General features: G+C 37.6%; 1 protein-coding gene across 5 annotated transcripts in view; it reads right to left on the bottom strand.

Annotated features, from left to right (window-relative positions):
- LARP4 (La ribonucleoprotein 4) overlaps positions 1–11,263 on the bottom strand; it is a 66,223-nt gene that overhangs the window by 4,514 nt on the left and 50,446 nt on the right. For all 5 annotated transcript variants that reach the window (XM_022572184.2, XM_022572183.2, XM_089920706.1 and 2 more), the window contains 5 exons: positions 8,123–8,332; positions 7,431–7,479; positions 4,729–4,890; positions 1,387–1,511; positions 1,103–1,271 (listed from right to left, as the gene is read on the bottom strand). In XM_022572184.2, the coding sequence (XP_022427892.1) occupies positions 1,103–1,271; positions 1,387–1,511; positions 4,729–4,890; positions 7,431–7,479; positions 8,123–8,332 (715 nt within the window). The remainder of the gene's footprint in view (positions 1–1,102; positions 1,272–1,386; positions 1,512–4,728; positions 4,891–7,430; positions 7,480–8,122; positions 8,333–11,263) is intronic.

The following is an 11,263-nucleotide window of genomic DNA, read 5'->3' as shown; positions in this document are numbered from 1 at the left end:
ATTCTCTAAATAATAAAGTACAGAAAGAATAGTGTTAACCACAAGAAATCAGTAAGTTATCTTGTAGGAAAGGGCACTAGGCAGTCTCTTATACACTGCTATTAAAGTGTACAGGTACAATCTTTAAAAATAAAATTTGTTGAATATAATTAAAAAGTCTTAGCAATTTATGTATGATACAATAATTTCACTTGAGATATTTATCTGAAGGATATACAAGTCAGCAATGTTTATAATGATGCAAAAAAACCTGGAAACCTAAATGGCTAACAAGGAAGAACAGATTAAATTAATAATGGTACATCCACATGACGAAATAAAATGGTTCCATTCTCTCTTCCCTGACTACAAAGAACCCTAAGAGAGATACAAGAATCTCAGCAGAGCAGTTGGAAACCAATAATATAAACTCTTAATTACCTCATCTGAAAAGGAGGAGAATAGGGATGCTGTGAGAATGGGCTAGAGCATAAAAAAAGTCTTTAGTACTGGTCCTAGCATATAGTAGGCATTTCATAAGTGGTAGGTGCTATTCTATTATTATTATCGTTATTATTAAAAGACAAGATAAAATGTGCTTAACCTGGAAAAAAAAAGAGCTGTACCAAAAATGCACTAGTTATATCAATGAATGAAAGACTTATAGGTAAATTCTGTGGCTTTTTTCCCCCTGCTTTTCTATATCTTTCAAATTATAAAAACGATTCTGGAAATTGAATAAAAATGGCAGCGGCTCCTCATGGGTTTCATAGATTTGTTAAGCATTATACAAAAAAGAATTTCAAGAGCCTCAAAACCTCTATACCCTAGCCCAAAAAAAGGTACAGTCATCATAATGAGAAGGAAGCTTCACTTAACCACACTCTGATTGGAAATAAAGCAATCAAAAGAAACAGAATAAACAGTAATTTCTTCATTCCCTCAACAAGGCTAAAATTTCCAATTTCTTCAGAGTGACTTTAAATTCCTTTTTCGATATGGGCAACCAGCCCCAATTGGGCTATTTCCAAATGACTCTGCTCTAGCAAAGAGTTATGTGAAAAATAAAATTTCTCATTATTTAACCTATTGTTTTATTCTCGCTAAACTAAATTCAAGTTACCTGTAGGGCCACAGCTACAGCTGCACTTATGTTACTATTACATGGTGAAGCAGTATTTGTTCTCGATGGCTTTGCAGTACTCGGGGAAGAAACTGGTATAGTTGTCTGGTTGGGAACATCTTTCTGAACAGTGGAATCCTCTATTAGATCCTTTTCTTGCTGAGTTGTGCTATGAAAAAAAGAACTTGACATTAGGCTTAGTATAGAGCACAAAGAAACACCTGAGAAATGATCAGAAGAAAAAGTAATCTTAATGTGAGAGATCATCTACTTTGAAATTGTACCTTAATGCAGAAAGCTCAGCTGTACATGGAGGACTGGTGCTCATACTGAGTTGCTGGGCAGAGGTGCAGTCTGTCTGTTCATCCTCTGCAGTCACTGGGCAACTAACTCTCAACTCTTCCTTATCCTTAAAGTGGAAACATATTTCAAAATTGAACTTTTATAGATGCTTCTCCAAAGAAGATAAACAAATGGCCAATAAGCACATGCATGAAAAGCTCAACATAACTGTCCATTAGGGAAATGCAAATCAAACCCACAATGAGAAACCGTTTCACACTCACTAGGATAGCTATAATCAGTAAGACAGACAATAATGAATGTTACTGATGGTATGTAGATATTGGGACTCTCATACATTGAGGGTGGAAATGTAAAATGATGCAGCCACTTTGCAAAAACAGTCTGGCATGGGGATTCCCTGGTGGCGCAGTGGTTGAGAGTCCGCCTGCCGATGCAGGGGAAATGGGTTCGTGGCCCGGTCCAGGAAGATCCCACATGCCGCGGAGCAGCTGGGCCCGTGCGCCATGGCCGCTGAGCCTGCGCATCCGGAGCCTGTGCTCCGCAACAGGAGAGGCCACAACAGTGAGAGGCCCGCGTACCAAAAAAAAAAAAAACAGTCTGGCAGCTCCTCAAAAAGTTAAATATAGAGTTACCATATGACCCAGCAATTCCGCTTAGTTATAAACCCAAGAGGAAACACGTCTATACAAAAACTTATACACAAATGTTCACAATAACATTATTCATAATAGCCAAAAAGTGAGAACAAGCTAAATATTCAGCTGGTGAGTGGATAAACAAAATGTGGTGTAACTATCCAGTGGAATATTACTGTACAATGAGAGGAATGAAGTACTGATACACACTATGACAAAGAATGACCCTTGAGGACATTATGCTAAGTGAAATAAGACAGTCACAAAAAGACAAATACTGTTTGATTCCACTTATATGAGATACCTAGAGTAGTCAAATTCAGAGACAAAGCAGAATGGTGGTTGCCAGGGCCTGAGAGAAGTGGGGGAATGTGAGCTGCTATTTAATGGGTAAACCATTTTAGTTTTGCAAGATAAAAACAGTTCTGGAGACTGGTTGCACAACAATGTGAATGCATTTAACACTACTTAACTGTACATGCTTAACATGGTCAAGATGATAAATTTTATGTTATGTGCATTTTACCACAAGTAAAAAACGAATATCAAGAAAGAGCCCTGGAGGCTTCCCTGGTGGCGCAGTGGTTGAGAGTCCGCCTGCCGATGCAGGGTGTGCCCCGGTCCAGGAGGATCCCACATGCCGTGGAGCGGCTGGGCCCGTGAGCCATGGCCGCTGAGCCTGCGCGTCCGGAGCCTGTGCTCCGCAGCGGGAGAGGCCACAGCAATGAGAGGCCCACGTACCGCAAAAAAAAAAAAAAAAAAAAAAAAAAAGTATCTGTGGGGACTTCCCTGGTGGCGCAGTGGTTAAGAATCCGCCTGCCAATGCAGGGCACACCGGTTCGAGCCCTGGTCCAGGAAGATCCCACATACTGTGGAGTAACTAAGCCCGTGCACCACAACTACTGAGCCTGCATGCCTAGAGCCCGTGCTCCGCAACAAGAGAAGCCACTACGATAAGAAGGCTGCGCACCGCAATGAAGAATAGCCCCCACTCGCCGCAACTAGAGAAAGCCTGTGCGCAGCAACAAAGACCCAATGCAGCCATAAACAAACAAACAAACAAACAAATAAATGTGTCTGTGTATCACACCTCACCAAATCTGAGAAGCCATCAACTTTAAAACACACCATTATTTTATATACTAAGAAAAAACACTGCCACTAAAACTACAATAGTTTTTTAATTATAAAACAGCCTGACTTTCATGGGGAAAATGTAATAATAATAATTTTTTTTTTTAAAAAAAGGTCTTAGGGGCTTCCCTGGTGGCGCACTGGTTGAGAGTCCGCCTGCCGATGCAGGGGACATGGGTTCGTGCCCCGGTCCGGGAAGATCCCACATGTCACGGAGCGGCTGGGCCCGTGAGCCATGGCTGCTGAGCCTGTGCTCCGCAACGGGAGAGGCCACAACAGTAAGAGGCCCGTGCATCGCAAAAAAAAAAAAAGGTCTTAGAAGTGGTGAAACAATTACAAAATTGCATAATTTTTTTAACAAGACAGTGAAATACCTTCAAACTTCTGAGGGAAAATGATTTCTAATAGAGAATTCTACAGAGATAAGCTACTGATCAAGTGTGAGAACAGAAGAACATTTCAGAATGCAAGATCTCAAGAAATTTATACTAAAAACCTTATACAGGAAGCCTGGGAAGATGTGACCCACCATAATTTGGGAAAGTCATACAAGAGTAAGAAAAAGAAGGGATCCACCAAAGAAGAGTAAAGAAAATTCCCAGGATGACAGTGAAGTCCCAGGAACACAGCTGTGCAGAGTATAAGAAAGGAGACATAATAACAATATACCATAAGCCTCAGTTATGGAAAAAAATGATGCAATATTGAGATGTGACATACAAATGATGGCATGACCTAGTCTACCTGGCAGTGTCTTTTGCTTTCTTAGTGATACCAAAATAATGGGGCATCTTGTAATTGATGGCAGCATAGATATGATGAAGTACAATATACTGAGAGGATGAGAAAAGTATATTGGTTTAAGAGAGCTAAACCCTCAGCTTCTAGAATGTAAAGTTAAGAGACAACATCTAAAACTGAAAAATCTAAGAAGGAGCAGTATAAACATGTTAATTAGATATACAGGGATAAATGTCAGGAGAAAAAGCTAGAGTTGAAAGTGGTAGCAGGGGACTACTATTTTTCATTATAAGCCTAGATATACTATGTACATGTACTCTTGAAAATGAAGCTGAATTAGAAACAAAAGGTAGAAAATGAGAAAAATTTGTGGGGCATGAGGATTTAGCACATAAAGAGGTCTGCACTTAAAAAAAAATTGTAGGATGGGTTATCCCAACCTTTTGACATCAACTCTCCATTTATTTGGAAGACTGAGTTTACCAGAGTAGCTTAGAATTCATTCGCGTTATCACTTAATTATCGATATATGCACTTAAGTGGAAATGACATTTTCCATTCAGCTTTCATAAATTAGTTCTACCAAGCTGGGTTGACTGATACAAAGACAGGCAAAGGTGAAGAAACATTTTATTGACCTTGTGTAGCTTTATCACAAATCTTTTCATAATACTCAGAGTATGCTAAAAACTCATGAATAAACACTCTGATAGAAATAAACACTGAGTGCAAATAAAATGTTAAATAACCCTGAAAACAAAGGCAAAAGATTGGTCCCATAAGATAAAGACTGGATGCTTCAGTGTTTACCTTTTCTTTGCAGACACCTTTAACAACATCAGACAACCTACTCTCCAAAACAAGTTCACCTGGCGTTCTTGATGAACTTCCAGGTAAAGGAGGAAAATTTGAGGCTAATAAGTCAAACTTTGGTGTTGGAGCCTTTGCTTCAGCTGTTGAAGGATGGGGTCTCTAAAAGACACAAATCAAAAAACAGGTTACATGCTCATCTCATTCTCTAATCCTGTACCACAGAAGCTGAAAGCTCTAAGAAACAAACAAACCAAACTCCACCTAATGAAGAGAACTGTTCCCCTATAAATTCCTGGATTCTCATTTTAGTTGAGTTCTCATTAGTATTGATCAATCTGACCTATCTTTAGTCAGCTCCTTCTATTGGTTCTTTTGCAAACTCTGCCACACTCTTTAAACCTTCTAATCAATCTCCACTATTCTTTGCTTTCTAAATTTGCTATACCCTCTTCCATAACAAAAATAAACACAAAAACCCCTACACTATCTAAGTTTGCCATCATCTTTTCTCCTTTTATAGTCTCAAGGGAAAACAATATCCTTCCTTGAAAATCTTTTCATCTTTCTCCTCCACCTACCACTCTCTATACCCTCTGACAAACCTCTCACTTATATCTTCTTCTCTACTCCCTCACCACACCACTAAAATTGCTTTGACAAGTCACCAATGCCTTCTTCCACAATGCAAAATCTGACAAGACTTTTTTTTCTGACCTCACTCTAGCATTTGGTATGGTAAACATTCTTTCCTGTGGGAGCTCATCTTCTGATACCTCTTTTCCTTCATTCTCAGATCTGACAAGCATGTGCTCTTCTCCCCCTGACCACCTCTTTGGATGGTTTTGGTTTCTATATGATTGCCACTCTTTCTCCCTTTCCATACTCTCCCTGTGTGATATCCATTATCCACAGCTTCAACTACTACCTACATGCAAACAACTCTTAAAACAATCTTTTTCACTTTTTGGTGAATTTTTGGCTGCACAACTCTGAAAATTTACCAAAACTCACTAGGTTGTACGCTTTAAATATTTTCAGACCAGATCTTTGCCTGAAACCCAGATATCAATTTGCCTATTAGCTATCTCCACTTGGATTTCTCTTGGGTACTTCAAACAACAAAATGAATAATCACATTTTTCAGCCCCACAGCTACTATGTTCCTCAAGTTCCATTCTTGGCCCTTTTTAAAATCACTTACTCTACTGAGAGTCCCCTGCATGATCTCGTCTACCCTTGTAACTTTAATTACTACATGTAAGCTTACAAATCCTAAATTGTACCTCTAGCTAAGATCTCCTCACTGCACAAGGGTACCCCCACCCTGCCCTTTGTACTAAGAAGCATGCCGGTCTCCTGTTTCTTCAGTCCTAATCTTCAGTCCTCAATCCAGGTATTTTCAACATATTAAACAGACCTCTAACCTAATCTCTCCTCTCCTCAATTGTTCAGGGCCACTTGAGAATTCACATAGACTGCTACAATGGTATCCTAAAAAAGGTGTTGCCTAAAGTCTCAAGGCTGCCATGGTATAGAAAGCTATAAATGAAAAACCAACACTTTTAAAAGGTTCACAGTTTGCCCCAAGGACTATTCTTTTTGTTATAATGCAATATTTTTCTTCTTTGAAAATTTGTACCTTTTCACTGCTTAAACATGTGATATCTGTATACTTATATGTATATGTACACTATATAGTATACTATTATATATGTATACAATTCACTACTTATACATGTAAAGTGAGTATTGTATTTCACATTTATGATATAAATGTAAATTCCAGGCAGGGTTTTCTTCAGACCTCCATGTCTTCCTGTACTATTTTTGTTCCTCAACTCCTTCTGACCACAGTTAAGAAATGGGAAACATTCACCATGAACAAACCACACACACACAAAAAAAATGAATAATTTGAAGCTAGGTAAGTGAGGATTCAAATAAGAACCTGCCTAGAACTATAAAATTTTTTTTAAAAATCTCGAAGTGGTTTTACAGGATTGGCAAATATAAGAATCAGCACTAGGTAGAAAACTGCCCCCAAGTAACAATTAATAAATAGTATAACAGTTTCCAACACCATCCAACAGAGCTTTAAAAGTGAATCACATATGCTACCAGACTGGCAAAAAATCATATACCTTGTAAGATTTATGGATAAACAGAAACTTTTTTTCAAAGAGTGAAAATCAGCACAACCCCTATAGAAAGCCATTAGGCAGCAACTTACTGAACTGTGACTCAGAAATTCCACTTCTAGGGATTCTCCTTCAGATACTACAGCACACATAGGAAGTGATGGTTATATGATGTTATCATTGCACTGTCTGTGGCAGCATTGTACAATCAAAAGATTGAACCTCTTTAAATTTCCATTAATAAAGCAATAATTAAACTTTCCATGGAATATTTTCATATATTTTATTTTAAACCATGTGAACAGATTAGGTATTCAAGTAATTTTTTTTAAAAGTGAGCAACACAGGTCAAAGCTCTAACTATATGTGTGCTTTAAGGGTGAGGGGGAGTGGTGATGGTGGATATTTCAGGGTAAGAACAGGCTCTAATTATAATCAATATTATAATCAATAAAACAAAAACCCGGAAAGATACACCAGAAGTCAACGCCATAGTAAATCACAGAAGAAAAAAAAAAATTGAACGTATGTAATTAAAGGTTAAAAAAAAAAAAAACTTACTGGGATCCTTTCATCTTCCCGACGTCTTCGACCTCTGAAGAGAGTTCTCCTTTAAACAATGACAAAAGGGAGTGGGGGTGGGGAAGCAGGTGGGAGGGACAACTCATAAGTTTCTTCAAATGTATACATTCTATCAAAGATGGGTGAACTTCTATTTTAAGTATCTATACTTCCTAAATCTCCTTTATTATTAAAAGATATATTTTCTTCTGAAGAGATCCTGAGCTAATCTACCAAAAACTTCACCTACTACCACCACCACCACTAAGTAAGCTGGGCCCATTTTTATTAGCAGTGCTCCCTCCAAATCAGGAGCATATTAGGGTTCATTTTTTTTGTTTTGTTTAGGAAGGGTAGATAACATATAACTCCATTCCCACAGTTTAGATGTTGCTAGAAATTAAAACTATGATGCAGATGGAATCTTATCTTTCTAAGCTAATCTTTCCTTAGTGAACTGTAAAGAACTTCAGAATAACTTTTATAAACCTCTGACTCAGAGCTATATGGGCATTCTGAATTTCTTAATTATGAAAAACTAGTAACACATATTACATGAATAAAGTATTTAGCATAACTATATACCAATAATTAAATTTAAAAATCACTAGATCATGGTCTTCAAACATTCATATTATGATTAAAGAATTTTCATATACCTTATTTCCATATTTATTACCATATTTCCTTACCTGCCCCTACCATAGTCCCCATTCTGTTCCATCTGCAAAGTGGGAGTCTCTTTTGGAAGGTAGCTTTGCTCCTGGTGCCCTGTTACTGTAGGGTTATGTCGTTCAGTTGGAAAGTTCCTTGAACCAGATCTGTTCAATGGTCCATCCCCCAATGACACAGAGCCCTCTGTTGAGTGTTCTGAACCACTTGACCTAAAATGAGGCTTCACACTATAAGAAATATAAGACCATATACGTGAAAGGATAAATTAAAATGGAAAATATTTTCTCTTAATGGTAGAGACTCTTAACAGGCCAAGTTAAAAATTGCCTTCTGCTCTATTCTGATTTTCCATAAACTGGGTTGGACACAGAAGCATTGTGTTGTAAAAATGTAAACCCTTTAATGTCTCAGACATATTATTTTTAAAAGGCAAAGAATTTTTACATTAAAAAAAAGCTGTTTGGAGAGATTTGGGAGGTGATCCAAAGTTCTTCAAGATAAGGCTACTTCTACCCCCAAATTTAGGATATAACTAGGATTTTAGCTAATTTCTTTAACACGAACTGCAGTTCTGATACATCTAAATCAGCCAGGCTGGAAGCTTATTGAGTCTATGCCATACATTCTCAATGGGGCAACAATACCCACAAAGGGAGTAAGAACTGGCATACATTACACAAATAGATATACAATAATCTCTATTATTAAATTTTCATATGGGGGAATTGGGGGAAAAGTCTAAAAAAACTCTTTAGGGGACTGATAATTTTTTTTTAAAGTAAGGAACAGTGGAATATATTAAAATCCCAGCTTCCTACTAAGCATCCCTCTCCAAATGAAATCAGTTGTTCAAAGATCCAACAAAGATGTGAGACCAAAAAACTAGGAAAATATAACGCAACTAATAGCCTGGCATGACTTCATGAATTAAGGTATGGAATCTGGTAAAAAACAAAAAAACAAACCAAACCAAAGACAAACAAAGCAAAACAAAACAAAAACAAAAACCACCTACATCTAACAAAAGTAGCTTTTACCTTGGATGATGGGTATAAGTACCCAACTCTCTTAACAATTTGTAAGCAGATGAAGCTAAGGCAGGGTAAAGGAGAGAGGATGCAGTTTAATCAATAGTGAAAACATCTAAAGTAAGCCCAAGAAACTGAGGACACTGGCTCTACAGGAGATTAAAAAAGGAAGTATTAGATCTCTATTTAGCCCCTTGCTTGCAGTTTATATACTCCATTTTTTTACAGTCTATTTTCATAGTTACAAATTTATAATATTAATAACACACTGTAAATTCCTGGTTCTTTGAATAGGGATTTTAAACCTCATAATGATGAACAATTAAACATTAATTCCAATAGCATCTCCAGCTATCCTACTAACTACTCTTTAGAGAGTATAACAAATTAGATTACTACTACTAAAACTTAAACATAAAAATTAGGCTATAATGTTGGGCTAAGTCTCATATACAATACTTTTCCAGATAATTACTTATGCGTTACAAAATAGTTTCTGAATAGCAATGAAATTTACAGTATGTCAACTAACACAAACTAATTTACATTATCCATCATATCTGAAAATGACCTCATGAGGTAGATATTGCTGTTTATGTATCTGTTCAGAAACTATCCCTCACTGAAATTCTCTCATTGCATTTCAATACACCCAGTAAACAAGTTATTAGGTTTAACAGCCCTCAGATCTCATAATCTTACCCTTCACAGAGAGGGACTTAACAATCGCAGTCTTGGCAAAAGAAAAAAGGATGATGAAAGAAAGAAGTGATAAAGGATGTAAAGGAAGAAGGAAATGACAGAAAGATAAAGTATGAAAGGTAGAAAATTGCCCAGACTTCTGAAAGTTAGTCCTATTCTCTCTAAGTAGGTCTAGTGATCATCACTGGGCTGTTACAAAGTTAATGTAATAAACTGCTCCTGACTGATAACTTAAATAAAAATAAAGGCCTGGCAGTGGTCACTTCTTAGAAGTAAGAAGGAAGCAAGGATTTGGGTTGGTGGTCAAAAGGTTCTAGTTCATCTGCAATATCTCCATTTTTATAAGGAAGTATTCGTGTATTATTTCTGTGACTAAAAATTAACAACAACCTGTACTGGTCAAACAAACGCAAAAAACTGTACACAAGTAGTTTTGAATAACAAGCAAAATTATACTAAACCTATCCTGTATCTTCAAAACCAGATATATATCCTTATAAGCAAGAATGACTTGGGACTTCCCTGGTGGCGCAGTGGTTAAGACCCTTCGCTCCCAATGCAAGGGGCTTAGTATCGATCCCTCCTCAGGGAACTGGATCCCACATGCACGCCGCAACTGAGGCGCCCACCTCCTGCAACCAAGGAGCCCACCTCCCAAAACTAAGACCGGATCCATCCATCCATCCATCCATTCAACCAACCAACCAACCAAGTAAGTAAATAAATAAATATACTTTTTTAAAAAGCAAGAATGACTTGACTGTCATTCTTGGCTTTCTTATTGTATTTTTACCTCTTATTGTATTTTTATCTCTTTTTTTACCTCTTGAAAGCACAGCAGTGCTCTCAAGTGACAATAAAGGAATACCATAAGCCCACTTAATGTATTTTTAAGTCAAGCATTTGCAAACACCAATACTTTTTGTTATTAAAAATTGTTATTAGTCTCTTATAACCAAGACGTCTACTTCATGTAGACGTAACTGTTTAAAGCAAAATTCACCTCTTCAAAGAAACGTGAAATCAACAGATACATATTTTTACAAAGCTACTATTTCTAATCATGAGAAATCTGTATCTCCTCACAAGGGAAGTTATAAACTGTCATTTGTATTAACTCAATTATTATTATTATTTTTTTGGGGGGTTCGCGGGCCTATCACTGTTGTGGCCTCTCCCGTTGCGGAGCGCAGGCTCCGGACGTGCAGGCTCAGCGGCCATGGCTCACGGGCCCAGCTGCTCCGCGGCACGTGGGATCTTCCCAGACCAGGGCACAAACCCGTGTCCCCTGCATCGGCAGGCGGACTCTCAACCACTGCGCCACCAGGGAAGCCCATTAACTCAATTATTTTTAAGAAAAAAACTTTACTAGCTATAGTAGAAGAAAAGAAAATGTGCTAATCTCAGGTCTGCTGATGATAAAAAGCC

The sequence above is a fragment of the Delphinapterus leucas genome, chromosome 11 (assembly GCF_059928025.1).
Source record: "Delphinapterus leucas isolate spDelLeu-1000000601 "Yukka" chromosome 11, BTC_Dleu_Yukka2, whole genome shotgun sequence".
NCBI lineage: Eukaryota > Metazoa > Chordata > Mammalia > Artiodactyla > Monodontidae > Delphinapterus > Delphinapterus leucas.
This window is presented reverse-complemented; position numbering and strand designations above follow the sequence as displayed.